Below are 18,386 nucleotides of genomic sequence, written 5' to 3'. Positions count from 1 at the left end.
CCACATGAATGTGGATGACACCCAACTCTATCTCTCTGCCTCCACCCTCGACTCCAGGACCTCTGCTGTCTGACTGAATGTCTGTCGGACATCATCAAGTCCTGGATGGGAGCTAAGTTTCTTCAGTTGAACATCAAATAGACCGAGGCTCTCCTGATTGGCTACGTCAGCGTCTCCTCACCTCAGGCGCTGAAGCATCACTATCCATGGTTGCACACTCCACCTTACTAAGCCAGTCCAAAACCTTGGCATCTTGTTTGACCCTCAACTATCTTTTCTATCCCACATCTGAGCCACGACCCGCTCTGCCTTCCCCCACCTCTGCAATGTTTCCCGACTCCGACACTGTCTCACACCACAGGCCAATGAGACCATCATACATGCCTTCATTACATCGAGGCTCGACTATGCAAACTCACTGCTTGTCGGCCTCCCCAACTCCTCCCTCTACAGGCTGGAGATCATCCAGAACTCTGCAGCCCGTGACCTCTCCCGCACTAGGCTCCGCGATCCTATCAGCCCCATCCTTGCCCAACTCCACTGGCTTCCCATCACACAGCCCTCCATGTTCTTGCTCCCCCTACCTCTGCAACCCTCCTAACCACCTACCATCCTGCTCGCTCCCTCTGCTCAGCAGGCTTTGGCCTGCTTCATGTCCCCCGCCTCGCTCGCGCCACTATTGGCAGTCGAGCCTTCCACCACTCTGCACCCACCCTCTGGAACTCCATCCTGCAGTCCCTCCGCCTTGCCCCCTCCCTTGCCACCTTCATCAAGACCCTCCTCTTTGACCGTGCTTTTGATCTCCCTGCTTCCCCGCCTGCCGTCCAGCCTCCCAGACCCCGAGCTCGGGTCCATAACTCTGTATGTCTAGCACCTTGGGACATCATTCCGACAGGAAATGCGCTTTACAAATGTATTTTTGTTGTTGTTTTAGAATCACTTTACAAAAGTAGAGCTACGGAACTATTTTCCAAAGCAGCTTGAAATGGCAAACATGAACGTGTTTGCCATTATTTTTACCGCTAATTTTAGCATTTCTTTGGTTATTCAAAAGAGTACAAAAGAGATTCTGATGTCCCTATGACACATTTGGTCTCATTTTAACAGAATACCCACCCTCTCATCTTCCCAGTACAGCTTCAAGCTTTTTTTTAATGAATCAATCTTCCAAACACCTTTCCTGGTAATCTTTCTGATCGTTAATTACCCTCTGTGTAAAATAATACTTCCTGGTAATAATACTTCAGGCCTTTTATAACCCTGAACCCGTAGCTTCTTAAACATTGCTCTTAATGACAACATTTGTAAAGCAAATTTTTAAACAAACATTACATTTAGTTATTAGTCCAATGGAAAAAACTTGAAAGCTTTCAAGATCATGAAAGGACTATTGGCATTCCCGGGGCTTTAATAACTTTAAAAATGAACTAGCATTTGGAGAAACTAGTGGGGACATCTATAGTTAAGCTAAGATGTTCATGTGCAGAGCTCAGTTTCACGTCTGTGCCCAGATCAAGAGGAATAACACAGCTAACTCTGGTGGTCTAACTCCAATCTGCCAGGTCCTCTTGTAGTGCATTGAGTTAGTGCCTGCAGGATAATTGTCTCACCTGTGGCCACATGCACATGGATTGACTTTTAATGAAATAAGATGAGACAGGCACTTTGAACGGCTCTTGGTGAGGAGAGGGATGCCTGATTCAGAGAGCATTTGTTTCTCATTCTTCGGACTGTATTACTTTTATTTACCAGACATTTTTTAAAAAAAACAAGCTGTTACGTACTGTCTTCTGTTTTGGGCCCAGTTACTTTAAACCTACTTTTGTAAACCTAGATACATTTTATTTACTTAAAAAAAAACTGACTTGTCAAAGACAAACTTTTCGTGTTGCAGTCTTGCATAATTTATTATTCAAACAGAAACCTTAAAACTATGACAAACAGGCTGGGAAGTGCTACATCCAAAAATAATCTACTGTACTTGTATTACCAAATAGAACTAATGCTGTAGCCAAACAGGTAACAACATTGTTGCCACAATAATCTACCGTTGAGTGGTAATTCACTCAACTTTGAGTCACAAAGACCACAAAGTCTGCACTTTGAGCTCAGTCTAGGCTGACACTCCACTGCAAGTGCTGAGGGAGAATGGATGCGAACACCAGTGAAAAGGTTTCCCCAAGCACTTTCCAATGGAGATGATACTCTTGAAATCTCAGGGATGTATACAATAAAAGGGCCTGAAAAAGGAACTAAAACGGTGGTTAACAAGTCCTGTTTCTGTGTCTGCTTTTAGTAAAATTTCAACCTAGCAGACAAGCTGCAGAAATCACCGCTTGCAATATCACATGAAAACACTATATACATCTCATATATTATCCTTCAGAAATACTGAGAAATCTTTGAAACACCCTCTTACACTATGAGATGAGACCGGTATAGAGCATTTACAAATATAACATAGACTTAATTTCTCATTTTTTTTGTAAAGCACTTCAAGGCTTTGTATTTTACGTGAAAGGTAAAATATTAGGCTATATAAATGCTATGAGTTTCTGTATATGAGGTTCCACACTCTTCAGTGAATACTGCAGTTTTCCTGAATGCAGATGCAGTGTTAAGAAATAATGTAACCATTCATATAGCACAGGATGAAATTGACAAGCATGCACTATGATGAGTGAGTGAAACAGACAAGTAGGTACAGTATCAACAAATTCAGAAGAGGGGGGGAGAGAGGAAAGGAGGCTACTTCACTTCTGTGGCTATCTCACAGTGTAACGATCAGTGACAAGTCTCGACAACAAAAATGAGATGTGATTTTTGAAAGCACAGTGATGTGTGATCATGTGAAAGCTGTCTCAGGGGATTGACAACTGCACTGCAGAAGACTGAGATAGCGTGGAAATAAATAAATCAAGATATTGTCGCTCCTTCATGAAACACTCTAGATAGCTTGAATAAAGCCCCATTTTGTTACCAATTGTAGGGCATGTTAGGCTTTTCTGTAACACTTTGCTTCATAGTGTCAATTATGATTTAAAAATCGGACTGTATTGATAAATTAACCTTTATAGTAAAAAAGAAATAGTATGTTGTTGTCAGAATGCAAGATAGATATCTGCCTCTCTCAGTTGCTGGTGTGATGGTGTTAACCAAGTTCAGTTGGCAGCATAAACAAAACTCAAAATACTGCAGATGCTGGAAATCTGAAACAAAAACAGAAGTCGCTGGGAACACTCAGCAGGTCACGCAGCATCTATGGAGAGAGGAAAGTGAGTCAACGTTTAGGGTCCATAACCCTTTGTCAGAAGACAAAGGAGAAAATGGAGTAGAGGACAAGGATTGATGGGTTAAAGAGATGTTAATGATGTGAAAGAAAGGGTGTATTACAACAAAACAGGGGAATAGAGGTGTTAATAATGCAAAACAACAACAACAACAACAAGATTCCATTTATAAAGCGCCTTTCACGTCAGGAGGACGTCCCAAGGCGCTGCACAGTTGGGTCATGACCCGAGCAGGGGGGAAATGGTCAGGGTGAGGGGAGGGAAGGGAGGGAGCGAGGAGGGGGGAAATGGTCAGGGTGAGGGGAGCGAAGGGAGGGAGCGAGGAGGGAGGAAATGGTCAGGGTGAGGGGAGGGAAGAGAGGGAGCGAGGAGGGGGAAGAGAGTCGAGAGGGGAGCTGAAGGCTCAGTCAAAGAGAAAGGTTTTGAGACCGGCCTTGAAGGAGGAAAGGGAGGAGGCGGCGAAGGCACTGGGGGATGGAGTTCCAGAGCCTAGGGGCTGAGAGGCTGAAGGCCCGACCACCGATGGTAGGGCGGTTGGGGCGGGGGACGTGGAGCAGACCGGAGCCAGAGGAACGGAGGGTACGGGCAGGTAGGTAGGGGGATAGTAGGTCGGAGAGGTAGGAGGGAGCAAGGCCGTGAATGGCCTTGTAGGTGAGGATGAGGATCTTGAAATCAATCCTCTGGGGGATGGGGAGCCAGTGGAGGCGAGCGAGGGTGGGAGTGATGTGGTCCCGAAGCCTGGTGCGGGACAGTACACGAGCTGCAGAGTTTTGAATGATCTGCAGCTTGTGGAGGGAGGTGGCGGGAAGGCCGGCGAGGAGAGAGTTCCCATAGTCCAGCCTTGAGGTGACGAAGGCGTGAACTAGGGTTTCAGCAGCGTGAGGGGTGAGGTAATGCCGTAGTCTGGCGATGTTCTGGAGGTGATGGAAGGCGGTGCCAATTGTGGTGCGGATGTGAGGGAGAAAGGACAGCTCAGGGTCGAACAAAACGCCAAGGTTCCTGACTGGCTTTGAGAGGTGGAGAGTGCATCCTTGGATGCTGATGGTGTCAGCGCCTGAGGTGCGGAGGCGCTGACGTGAGCCAATCAGGAGGGCCTCGGTTTTTCGCACGTTGAGCTGAAGAAAGTTGTCTCTCGTCCAGGACTCGATGTCGGACAGGCAGGCTGTCAGGACATCGGTGGTCGTGGAGTTGAGAGTAGAGGAGGAAAGGTAGAGTTGGGTGTCATCCGCATACATGTGGAAGTTAACTCCATGTCTGCGGATGATGTCACCAAGGGGGAGCATATAGAGGGTGAAGAGGAGGGGACCAAGGACAGAGCCTTGGGGGAAACAAGGGGGGGGAATTGCAACAAAACAATTTCCCCCCCCACCCACTCTTCTGTGACCACCACCTTTTCTCTCTCTGGTCTGCCTATTTTGTTGCAATTTTTCCCCCTCTTTGTTTTGCATTATTAACACCTCTATTCTATGCTGAGTGTTCCCAGCAACTTTTGTTTTTTGTTTCAGTTGGTAGTATGTTTGCCTCCCAGTGAGAAGGTTATGAGTTCAAGTACATTGTTGGGGGAACACCGCATTGTCAGAGGTAGCATCCTTAAGAATGAGATGCAAGACAGAAGTTCTGTATGTTTGTTCAGGTGTACGTTAAAGATGTCATGGCAATAGAAGAGATGGATGTTTTTCCTGGTGAAACTGGCCAACAATCCCCAGATAATAATTATCATTTGCTTCATGGCTGTTTGTGCGATATTGCTGTGTGGAAATTGGCTGCTGCATTCATCTGCAAATACATATCACTGTGTTTTACAGTAAATCATGTGAAATGGTTTGAGACCTTGCCAAAGTGATAAGGTGTTATCCAAATGCAAGGATTATTGTTATTAGATTGGGACTTACGTGAACACAACAGAATGCCTTACCAGGTCATGATTTGTACATGGGTACTTTATTATTATGCTTCGCATGTGTATACCTTATTATACTTTGTAATTAAATAAGATCAATCACTAGAATAATATTGATAAAATAAACTTATTTTCCCTGGCAATTCTGGAAGAATCAATTTCTTATTTGTTCTCTATTGGGTTTAACCCAGCAAACGCAAATGGCAATAACAAGATTAAAGAAAAACTAAGCGTGACCCTTTAAACAGTTAACGCTCAATGCCAATCTAACACCAGTAAAATTCCAGGAAGAATATTAATCAGAGTTTACTTCGTTATGCTCAGAAATAAATTACTAACTGTGTTGTGCAATGTACAACCACTTGAATGACTGTCCTCATTAGTGCACTACAGAGTAATATAAACTACTTTCTTTGTACACCAGAATGAGCATCACAACTATGATTAATATAGTCAGGTTCCACGTTTATTGACCCAGTTTTAAAAAAAGATTTTTTTAACTTCCTACGTAACAGACCATGCACAAGTGTTTGATGACTGACTGGTCACAATGCCCAGATCTGGGTGAACATGTGCGAATGTATCTTTTCACATTATGCCTTGCAAACCTCTCCAAAATTTATGAATACCATTTTTGTGGTTAGTGGCCATGCATTATACAGGGTTGCAGAGTTATTTTGTTAAGATTTTGTTAGCATCTCGGAATGAAATAAACCTCAAAGGTATCTCGTGCATGCAACAAGGCTTCTTACTTTTGTGCTCGCTGACACTGAATATGTTACAAATCTTGAAGAGCCATGATTGAACTTCAAGTCAAAACCAGAAGCAGCAAAAATAACTACTCTTCAGCATCGATTTACCTATACAGGACGTTTTAGAGTCAGCCAGGTATCTGACACATGTGGAAACCCATCACCATACTTAAGAGTATCAATTATGCATGATCGTCTCAAAGGGTGCAATTTACAAACCTATTGCATATTGGAATGCTTTCAGACATTATAATTTGCTGTATCTTATTCCATGACACAGAATAAAAGTCTACAGGTGGAATTGGAGTTCCAGATTTTTTTCACTAATTCAATGTTTCTTTTTAAAACAATTTCTAAATGTTTAGCACACATAATTTAGTTCACGTTAAAGCAATATTCTAATTAAGTTAAATTTATGATAAAAATAGACTTCCAAAGGGCCAACCATATAGATTTTTTTTGTGGATGGACTATTGGAATTTGGTAATTGGAAGCCATATGATGTTCTGTATGGGCAACATTTCATAGACGTAATATGACAGTTCTGAAATTGAAAATTGAAATTGAAAAGCCCCAAATTCCACTTGTCATAGTCTACAAGCCTATTTTGTCTGAAGAATTGTGGAAAACTCTTAAATTCAGTGTTAATTTGGAAGTTTTTTTAAGATTAGTGGAAAACTGGCTTCCAATTAAGACTGAATTTAAGAATTTTCTACAACACTATGGACAAATCTGAAATCAAAATGGCTTTACAAGTGAAGAGAAAGTAAAATTTTGGGCACCAAACGTTTCATGAAATGGTGAAATTTCAGACAACAATTATCACCTAGCTTCAGCTCCGAATAACACCACCACTTACAGATCTAAATGTTTGCTCTGTGAGAGGTTAATGAAACATCTTTGGCCATCATCTTTGAGTGGGACAACCTTGAATAAACATTTTTTTGAGTAAACAATATTATCAACTTAGTAACAACATCTGAAGCTGCTGTCAGAGAATATGGCTGAGTCCTATTTTGAGATCACCAAAACTGCTGTTAGTCGCAATCGGAAGTATAGAGAACTTTGGGCTTTCCGGACATCCAACGTTAAAGCCACCATTTTGTAACAAATTGGATGCAATAAATATCACATCAAATCTAATATGTTATGAAACATTGTAAAAGTTACCTCCAAACACTTCAAACTGATGTACACTTAAAGCATGCTCCACAATTAATTGTCTAAATGTCGAGTAGTTTAGTGGTTAGACTTTTAAAACATTAGCATGACAGTACTCAGATCTGAACGCTTTCAACAAACCAATGTTTCTGACAAAGTAATCTGTAATCAGCCTGAATTGATGAATTTTAGCTCTTACCAGAAGGAGAAATGTGTCTCCAATTGATGACAGGCTCTGGTCTTCCATTAGCTAGACACACAAGAGTCACATTACTGCCTTCATTGACGATGATGTCAGAAGAGATGTTGTAGATCTTTGGTGGAACTGTGGAGAAAAGGGATATTATGTTCATATAACAATTCAAGGTACTTATTTTGCAGCTCATACAAATCTTGCTGTCATCCTACATTTGATCATAATAACAAGCTTTATTGCAAATATAGAATTTGTTTGCTCTAAAACACATTTTTGAAATTAACCCAGTCTGTTTTTCAAATTATATTATTTTGATGTGTGAAATCTGTGGATGCAATAAATATCATTGTTAAGATGTTTTTCAAAATATATTCCTCAATACATCCAAAATATGACGATCATCACATTTACTTTTGCTGATGCCATGTACTATATGTTGCTTATCTTGAAACTGTCTTTCAGGACCCAGACTTTGAAATATGTCCACAAAAGTAGGACAGTCTCATCTCATGATTAGCCAGTACCAATCAAAAGTGAATTGAATTGAATTCTGGAGGTAAGATGATCTTTGAATAAATCCTGATGACAAAATTGCCCCAATTTGAGCTCTTAATGTATCAGAGGAAAGAATAACACTTTATATTTATATAGCCCCTCTCATGTCAGTCTCCCAGAATCTCAAAGCACTTCACACAACTGACTGGTAAAAGAGAATGCTGTGGAGAAGAGAGAGGCTTTCTGGTGGGTTTTGAAGGTGGAGAGGAAAGAGGAAAGGTGAAGTTGGCGATGTGACAACACCTAGACAAGTGCAAGGTTCATCATCTCCTAAAGTGGTGAAAAATACTGTATAAGATGTGTTACTTATCGTTGGCAATAGTTATTCATTTGGATAAGGTTGGAAGGCAGGAGAAGGCAATCTTAAGTTTGGCTCTTGCTCAGTGTTGGGAAGAATGAAAGAAAGTTTGAAATCAGTGCAGCATATTTTCAAAAATTGGATGAGTTGGTCATTCAAAAATCCTAATACATTTTCATTAACATTTCCACTCAAGTAAAGTGCTTTAATTTCCCATGTGTAAAAAGCTCTTTAAAGTGGGTATGCCTACCTTTTAGTTTTGTTGCAAAACCCACAGTAAAAAATGCCTAAACATTGTGAGTTGTAGCATTAAAAATGGGGATCAAAGATTGTGTGTGGAGTTATTTTCTGTCGGTGTAGCCAGATTGCACAATGCTGAGGTTGAACTCCATTTCTTAATATATTTAATGCTCATCAATCCACAGAGTGGAGATTTCCCCCATTTGAGCATGATTGGAAAAAAACAGAGGATGATCTTACATATCATAATTCAGGGATTGGAAGGACTTTTGCAATTTGTTTAAATATGCCGTTGGTGAATGATTGTGTGTTGGATTGTTTTGTCCTGGGTGGCTGACATCCTGCAGTGTATTGCTTAGAGAATTTGATTCCCGAGCAGGGCGAAATCTTAGTCAAGTTTTCCTTAATCAGGCGCCTCTGTTTACACAGCAGTGAGTAGGTTGTTGGTCAATTGGCGAATTTCCGGGGTAAAAATCCCTTAAAATAAATAAATAATACTAACAACTTGGCCACTTAATTGGCTGATTTGTTTCCCCGCTAGACAGCTAACAGAGAGCTAGAGAGAACTTTCATTCAGCCAAAGAGCAGAAAATCTTTGCTGGGCTAGGGGCAACCTTATATGGAAGCAGGTAAGCAAGTCAATTAGCAATTAATCATAGGCCAAGTGTTGAAGATTAATTCAGTTGCTGACCAGTCGAAACTGAGTGCGTTTGTTTGAGTCCTATATAAAGGGGGAAGACTTGCAAGAGCCCAGGAGTATGAGGAGGCAAAGGAGTGAGGAGGAACAGAGTGAGAATTCTTTTTGGGAATTAGGTGGTAGTGACAGCTGAGACCAATTCCATGCACATTGTGTGCCATGTGGGAACTCCAGAATGGTTCATGTGTTCATGGATTGAACTTTTCAGGAGGTGGTCAGCCCACAGCCAGAGAGTTCAGGAGGTGGTCACCTCAGCTACACAGAGGGCTCAGAAGAAGGGTGAGTGGATGACCATCTGACGTGGAGCAAAAAGAAAAAAACAGGCAGTACAGAAATCCCCTAAGAGTATAGCACTCACAAACCGGTTCTCGGTACTGGATACTGGTGAGGATGCCTCTGGCGAGAAGAGTCGAAAGGTAATGGATGTTCAGGGGGACAAAGGGCAAAACGCCACGCTGTTGTTATCGGGGATACAACATTTAAAGGGATAGACGGGCGTTTCTGCCATAAAAGACGGGACTCGTGCATGGTATGCTGCCTCCCTGGGGCCAGCGTGCATGATGTCATGGAACGGGTACAAAATATACTACAGGGGGAAGAGGAAAATCCGGAAGTTGAGGTCATGTCGGGATCCATCATTTAGGTGATAAAAGGGCTGAGACCCTACAGGGAAAATATCAGAAGCTTGGGAATAAGCTAAAGAGCAGGACCTCAATGGTGATGATCCTGGGTTTACTCCCAATGCCTGATGCAAGTGAATACCAAACCGGCAGGATCAAACACATGAATGCCTGGCTGGAGAAATGGTGCAGGAAGGAGGGCTTCAGGTTTCTAAACCACTGGGACCACTTCTGGGTCAGATGGGACCTGTACACGAGGGATGGGTTACACCTGAGCAGGGCTGGGACCAGTATCATTGCAACAAGGATAACAAATGCTGTGGGGAAGCGTTTAAACTGATTTTGATGGGGGATGGGGATAAGAATATAGATTCAGGGAGGGGAAACGAGTACATAATGGACGAGGAGAGACAAATAGAAATGAAACAAAGAATAGTCCAGCAAAAAGTGGAAAGAGATAGGGAAGAAATGTAGAGCAGATTACAACCTGTTCAGGAGGGATAGGAAAGGGAAAAATGGAGGAGGGATGACAATATTCATTAGGGACACAGTCACGGTCCTGGAAAAGGATGATGTGTTAGAGGGTCCAAAAACGGAATCTATTTGGTTAGCGTTACAGAGCAGAAAAGGAGCTGTTATTCTGTTAGGTATTTACTACAGACCTTCAAAAATGGGAAGGAAATAGATGAGCAAATCTGCAAGCAGATTTCGGAGAGATGCAATAGAGTAGTGATAATGGGGGACTTCAATTATCCTAACATAGACTGGGAAATACACATTGTAAAGGGCAAGGAAGGGGAGGGATTCCTGAAATGTGTGCAGGAGAACTTTCTGGATCAGCATGTTTCCAGCCCAATGAGGAAGGAAACAGTACTGGATTTAGTGCTGGGAAATGAAGTGGGGCAAGGTGGAGCAGGTTTCATTAGGAGAGCATCTGGATAATAGTGATCACAATATCATTAGATTTAAAATAGTTATGGAAAAGGATAACTATCAATTAAAGGTAAAGACCCTCAACTGGAAGCGGGCTAATTTCAGTGAGCTAAAAAAGGACCTGGCCAAGATAGATTGGCAGGTAAGATAGCAAACGAACAATGGGAAGCCTTCAAGGAGGAGATAGTTCAGGGACGGAGCAAATACATTCCCATAAAGGGGAAAGGTAGAACAGTCAAACCTCCCTGGATGACTAAGGAAATTGGGATTAAAATAAAACAGAAAAAGGAGGCTTATGACAAATTTTGGGTCCAAAACACACAGGATAATCAAATAGAACATTCTAAAAGAAGACGATGCAACCAATGCCACAATATTGCAGGCGTTTGAACAGAAATTGGATATTATAAGAATCCACAGAGAGGAGGTACTAAAAAGGCTATCGGTGCTCCACATAGATAAGTCACCTGGTCTGGACAGGATGCATCCTAGATTACTGAAGAAAGCAAGGGTGGAAATAGCGGAGGCTCTGGCCACAATCTTTCAATCCTCTTTGGACACTGGAGTGGTGCCAGAGGACTGGAAGGTTGTAAATGTTACTCCCCTGTACAAAAAGGGGCAGAAGGATAAACCTGAGAACTCCAGGCCAATCAGCCTAAAATCAGTAGTAGGGAAACTTCTGGAGACTATAATCTGGGACAATATAAATTCTCACTTAGAAAAATATGGTTTAATAAAGGACAGTCAACACATGAACTGACTGAGAGGGTGGATGAAGTTAGTACAGTAGACGTAGTTTATCTAGATTTTCAAAAGGTATTTGACAAGGCGTCACGTAAGAGATAGAAACAAAATAGAAGCCCACTGTATTAAAGGGACTGTGGCAACATGGATCCAGAACTGGCTTGGAGACAGAAAGCAGAGAGTGGTAGTAAACGGATGCTTTTCTGACTGGAGGGAGTGTGTAGTGGTAACCCTCAGGAGGCAGTATTGGGACCACTGCTCTTTCTGATCTATATTAATGATTTGGACCTGGATATAGGGAGCACAATTTCCAAATCTGCAGATAATACTAAGCTAGGAAAAGTAGTTAATGGTGAGGAGGATAGCACCAGACTCCAGCAGGATAGACAGATTGGTAAATTGGGCAGAAACGTGGCAGATGAGGTTTAATGTGGAGAAATGCACAGTGTTGCAGTTTGGTAGGAAGAATGCGGAAAGGCAGTATAAGCTAGATGGTACAATCTTAAAGGGGGCAAATGAACAGAGAGACCTGGGGGTCCACATAAACAAATCTCTGAAGGTGGCAGGACAGGTGGATAAAGCTGTTAAAAAAGCTTACGGGATACTAGGTTTTATAAATAGGGGCATAGAATTCAAAAGTCAGGAGGGTATGTTGAATATTTATAAAATGCTGGTTAGGCCTCAGTTGGAGTACTGCGTTCAGTTCTGGGCACTGCACTTTAGGAAAGATGTTAGGACATTGGAGAAGGTGCAAAGGAAATTTACCAGGATGGTACCAGGAATGAAGGACCTTAGTTATGAGGAGAGGTTAGCAAAACTAGGATTATTCTCCCTAGAGAAAAGATTAAGAGGGGATTTAATAGAGATTTTCAAGATCATGAGAGGATTTGAGAGGTTGAACCGGGAAAAACTGTTTCCACTGGGTTGTGGGTCAGTAACCCGAGGACACTGATTTAAGACAGTTGTTAAAAAAAATGACACTTAAAGAGCAGCTTTCACATCAGGAGGACGTCCCAAGTACTAAACAGTCAGATGTCGGGGCCCGAGCATGGGGGAGGGGTGGTGTAGCGGGTAGGGAAGGCAGAGAGGTGGGAGGAAGACCAAAGGCACGGTCGAAGTGAAGGGTCTTGAGACCAGCCTTGAAGGAGACAAGGGAGTAAGTGAGGTGGGATGGGTCTGTGGGATGGAGTTCCAGAGTGTGGGGCCAGAGAGGCTGAAAGCCCAGCCACCGAGGGTAGGGCGGGAGACATGGAGCAGGCTGGAGCCCAATGAACGGAGGGAGCAGGCCGGTTGGTAGGGAGTCAGCAGGTCAGAGAGGTAGGAGGGGGCAAGGCCATAGATGGCCTTATAGGTGAGGATGAGGATCTTGAACTCAATCCTCTGGGGGATGGGGAGCCAGTGGAGTCAGGCGATGGTGGGAGTGATGGGGTCACGGAGCCTGGTGGGTGAGAGTACACGAGCTGCAGAGTTTTGGATGATCTGCAGCTTGTGAAGGGAAGAATTGGGAAGGCCAATGAGGAGGGAGTTCCCGTAATCGAGCCTTGATGTGACAAATGCGTGGGTGAGGGTGAGGCAGTGGCGGAGTCTGGCAATGTGCGGAGGTGGTGGTAGGCAGTGGCGTGGATGTGGGGGAAAAAGGACAGTTCAGGGTCAAACAAGATACCCAGGTCCCTGACTGGCTTAGTGAGGTTGAGTGTGCAGCCATGGATGCTGATGCTGCCAGTGCCTGAGGTGCGGAGGCGCTGACACGAGCCAATCAGGAGGGCCTCGGTCTTGCTGACGTTGAATTGGAGAAAGTTGGCCCTTGTCCAGAACTTGATGTCGGACAGACAGTTGGTCAGGACGCCAGTAGTCCTGGAGTTCAGGGTGGAGGCAGAGAGATAGAGTTGGATATCATCCGCATACATGTGGAAATTTACCCCATGTCTGCGGATGATGTCACCAAGGGGAAGCATGTAGAGGGTGAAGAGGAGGGGACTGAGGACAGAGCCCTGAGGAACACCGCATGAGACAGTGTGGGGGCTGGAGGAGAAGCCGTTTGCCACGACGAAGTGGAGGCGGTGTGAAAGATAGGACCTGAACCAGTCAAGGACAGAACCTTGAAGGCTGAGGTGGGAGGAGAGGCGGTGGAGGAGGATTGAGTGGTCCACCTTGTCAAAGGCAATGGAGAGGTCAAGGAGGATGAGGAGGCAGAGGGAGCCCTGGTCGCACATTGTCAGCATGTTGTTTGTGACCTTGACCAGAGCAGTTTTCGTGCTGTGGGCAGCACGGAAACCCGATTGGAGGGGTTCATGGAGGGAGTGAGAAGAGAGGAAAGAGCAAAGCTGGGAGGCAACAGCTCTCTCAAGGACCTTGGATAGGAAGCGGAGATTTGAGATGCGCCGGTAGCTAGATAGCTGTGATGGGTCGAGGGAAGGTTTCTTCAAGGTGGGGGTGATAGTACCTGTTTTGAGAGGGGAAGGAACAGTGCCAGATGACAGGGAGAGGTTAATGATGTCGGCGAGTAGTGGGGCAAGGAGGTGGAGCTGGGATTTAAAGAGGGGGGTGGGGATGGGGTCCAGGGAGTAGGTGGTGGGCTTCATGGAGGTTACTGTGTTGAAGACAGAGGAGGAGGTGACAGGCTCAAAGGTGTGGAAGGAGGGATGGGTAATTGTTGGATGGGTAAACAGAGGGGAGATTAGGAAACATTGTTTCACCCAACGAGTTGTTTGGATCTGGAATGCATTACTTGAAAGGGTAGTGGAAGCCGATTCAATAACAACTTTTAAGAGAGAAGTAGATGGGTATTTGGGGAGGACAGGATTGCAAGGCTACGGAAAGCAAGAGAGCCAGTATGATTTGAGTTGGATCGCTCTTTTCGGAGCCAGCGCAGACACGATGGGCCGAATGGCTTCTTTCTGCCCTGTATGATTCTATATGGTCAATTCACTTTACAGTATATACTATTATAGCTATTATTATTGTTATCATCATCACAGAAGAGTGTTCCTGCAGCATTTCTTACGGGTTATGTCCTTTCATGTCAAATCAGCTCTGAAGACTACAAGAGAATGCAGGTATGTTGATACTGACCGCACAGAATTTAACCAATGTATCCCCCCACCCACCTTTGCTACTACTTTTCCTTGATATGCATTCCAGCTACAACAGGGTACCATGCCAGAGCTTCATATGAATTGTACCTGAGCCAGTCAGGTTTCTTTATGTTAGGTGAAATTATTATTTGTTTTGTGTGCATGCCCTTATAAAGCCAGCAGCATCCTGTTACATGCACGCACAAAAAGAACTCACATAATGTGGCAAAGTACCAATTGGATATAGGGTATTATTTATCTCTTTGCTTAATGGAAATTCAGGCCCTCCATTTGTGTAAAGTGGGGAATACGGGAGATGACAATCTTAAACTAACACAGGAGTGTTAGAAAGCATGAGTCAAAGCATAAAATTAGTGCCATTTATTTTCAACCACCACATTAATTGTTCGCTCAAAAATTCTAACAGATTTCCATTAACATTTCCACTCAAACAAAGTGCTTTCAGTTCCCATGAGTAAAATTCTCTGCACAGTGCATATGTATAATAAATATCCTGCCTTTTGGTATTGTTGCAAAATGTAACAATGACCATAGTCACTCATACATTCATGCTGTTTTTACCTTGTAGATTTGGCTCCAAAGACAAGCATGTTTCTGGAAGAAAGTTGGTCCAAGGCACTGTCCTATGTGAAGTGTGCTAAATGTAAGATATTATAAATGGAAAAAGAACAGAAGCATGCCACAGCTCAGTCTGTTCTGATACTTTCCAGAAAGGGTCTTTGTACAGCCATTATTAGTAGAAATCCTCTCTAACCCAGGAACACCAAGTTCAATTGTAGAGTTCCAACTTGTGCTCGGCTGAGAAGAGCTAACTGAGTACAAGCCAGGATAAACCTAAACCTGTGAGCAACCTCAAGGTCTGTATGAATGTGGTGCTTCAGTGGCAGCATTTTTGTGCAGCAGTTCAGCCACCAGAAGGATCTACACAATAACATTTTTAAGCTCCTGCTTTTCTCTTGAGTTACCTGCCTTTCACAAGGTGCAAGATCTTAAATAAACACAATTTGGTGTCACAACAGTGTTATCCCTTATACTCTATTACAAATTATTTGTTGTTTGGTCTATTTTAATAAAGATTACTCCCATTAGGTTGTGCAAATTCTAAAATATGGCACATAGAGGGAAATGTTTGTAGTAAGAGATAATTCATTGAAAAAATGCATTGCCCTTAGTTTACTGCAGTAATTTGGAGGACAGCAAGATTACCACAAATGCCCACAGAATAAAGAACAGGCCACTACATGATTTTACATCTTCAAAGTTTGAATCTGCTATGTCTTTCGGCAGGTGACTAATAAATCGTAGTGATTGTTAGGAGAGATTGACATTGGCACAGGCTGAAACCACAATGGTAATTTGCTGGAAGCGGGGAGGGGTAAAAAAAACAACAGAGTTGGAACTCATTTTGTGCAGAAACAGTAAGTGTCACAAGGATAGTTATTGAGGGACAATTACAGTATTCAATTTTGCACTTGTACAATTAAAGTTTCAGCGATGGTTTCATTCATCTATGCCAACTGTACTTAGCCTTTTACAGGAAGAAAGCAGGGATGCTAGTGCCAGAGAAAAAACTAAGCAAAGGTTTTATAAAATGGAATTTTAAACAAAATTCACAGAATGGAATTTAAAATAATTATTGCATTAAAAAAAAGAAATCTGTGCCAAGCAGCAATAGACAATTAAGAGAGGCAAAACTTGTTCAAAAGAAACACTGAGAGACTATTATAGATAAATGTAATTGCTGCACATCGATATTTGTCTTTTGCATTTCCACCCCAGCCATTGCTGAGGTAACATTATCCATTAGTAATAATAAGAATAATCCTTGCAATTGATATAGTGCTTTTCACGTCTTCTAGACAACAACAAGATTGCATTTGTATAGTGCCTTTCACATCGGGAGGACGTCTCAAAGCGCTTCACAGAATAGACTGTTAAGTGAATTGACTGTATATTTGTGGGCGACATGCAGCAGCCAATTGCGCACAGCAGTGTCCCACAAACAGTCCTGGATTGAAGTGACCAATTTACTATTATTTTTTATCTTGAGGGATTATTATCAGGTGTGTGGAGTAAGAAAACTTTCCCAAGGTTTCATCCTGCTGGGAATCGAACGCAAATTACAGACAGACTGGTGCTGTGGACCCACACATAATAATTATCCTTGATTTGATACTGTACCGTATCATGCCATTCAGACGTCTCAAAGCGCTTTATAGGATATACTGTAAAGTGGTCTGACTATGCATTATGTGGGCGAAAGTGGCAGCCAATTTGCACACAGCAATGTGTCACAACAAGAAGAAGCTTACATTTGTATAGCGCCTTTCACGTCGGGAGGACATCCCAAGGTGCTGGACAGTGTACTGCATTTCAGATTCGAGCTGGGGTCAGGGAGGAAGAAGGGAGGGGAGGAGAAGGGGTGTGACCAATGGCATGGTCGAAGAGGAGGGTTTTGAGGAGGGACTTCAATATAACTATATTCAATTAAAATATAAATATAAATAATATATAATATAAAAAAAAATTGAACATAAGTCAAACAGTTATGGAGTGAATGGACAAGTTCCACATATTGGAACTAGATGCTTCTGTATTCCAAATTTACCTCCAAAAGTAACTTGCAATGAAAATCTTCCCAGTATTGAATTGTGGAGATCACTACGATGAGTTGAATCTCTTGTTGTCTCCACACCGAGGCAACTTGACCCTGTGCTGACACGGGTTGGTGCCACAGCAAAAGGATCCAATGACATTTCATGCATGAACAACATGCATGTCTGATGTCAAATACAATGTGCAAATCTATTTGAAGTTTGTTTTTGTAATCATTACTGCTCAAATAACAGTAGCAAAACTGGGAAAAGATTGGAACAAAGTTCCCTGATATTCAGGTGTACCCCAGCCTCTAATACCATTTGGGAGTATTAGGGACGGTCAAAATATATATTTTAGTCGCGACGTAATAGAATTTCTATTCACGTCCTCCCGACCTGAAAGGCACTATACAAATGTAATTTGTTGTTGTCGTAGTTTTCGATATGTGTGAGGTCACTTAACATCATCACATGACTTACACAATGATCTCAAATGGTCGTATGGGCATGATTGTAAGCATACTGCAGAGAGAGGCAATGTAAATTCTCCATCTTGGCCCTTCATTTCCACTCTCCAGAACCACAAGATAAAAGGGGCGTCAGTCTGCATAGAAGCCATTTTATGTGCCTTAAATCAAACACTGGTTCGCAAGATAAAAGGATAGAATACTAACTTAATTCACTATGATGGGCCCCCACCCATTTCTTGCAAGCTCACTGGGAACTGCACTAAATGGGAGGTTGTACCAGAACACTATGATTACTTTTCACAATCCTTATTCAAATATTGATTTCTCTCAAGCATAAAATCAGTACAATAGTCCTTCAATGGTCTGGTCCATTTCTATTCTTGAGATGTTCAGTTGTACGGATGTTTATCTCAGTATAAAGGGATACGTTGGAAAAGTGCTAGAAAGCTCTGATCATTAAAGCTTTTGAAGAAATGGGATATGGAAGCCTGGTAAGGGAAACTGTCATTTTGAAGGAAAATATTGCACTTAGTTGAACAATCTGTTGGAAGCAGTTTCTCAGAATTGCTGATCTGAACGATTGGTTGAACCAAAAAAAAGATGGATTGTTAGCTGTTGAAAGAAGCCTAATAGGGAAGGTAGCAAGAGGTGACTGATAACAATATTAATAAAGTGCATTTATATAGTGCCTTTTACATAAAATACATTTTTCAAAGGATTTTACAAAATAAAATTGAAGCAGAGACTGTTATGTAGGGATTGTGGCAGCTAATCTGATAACCAGGGTAGATTGACAATGAGATGAAAAGCAATTAATTTGAATTGGATGGTACATTGC

At 42.6% G+C, this 18,386-nt stretch overlaps 1 protein-coding gene across 1 annotated transcript in view; it reads right to left on the bottom strand.

Annotated features, from left to right (window-relative positions):
- The window catches only part of LOC103184830 (limbic system associated membrane protein), a 351,957-nt gene that overhangs the window by 123,487 nt on the left and 210,084 nt on the right, over nt 1-18,386 (bottom strand). Inside the window, exon 3 of the mRNA XM_042334086.1 lies at nt 7,303-7,428. Within this exon, the coding sequence (XP_042190020.1) occupies nt 7,303-7,428 (126 nt within the window). The remainder of the gene's footprint in view (nt 1-7,302; nt 7,429-18,386) is intronic.

The sequence above is a fragment of the Callorhinchus milii genome, unplaced genomic scaffold, assembly GCF_018977255.1.
Source record: "Callorhinchus milii isolate IMCB2004 unplaced genomic scaffold, IMCB_Cmil_1.0 Scaffold4, whole genome shotgun sequence".
NCBI lineage: Eukaryota > Metazoa > Chordata > Chondrichthyes > Chimaeriformes > Callorhinchidae > Callorhinchus > Callorhinchus milii.
Note: the sequence above shows the minus strand (reverse complement) of the source record. Positions and strands in the feature narration are given on the sequence as shown.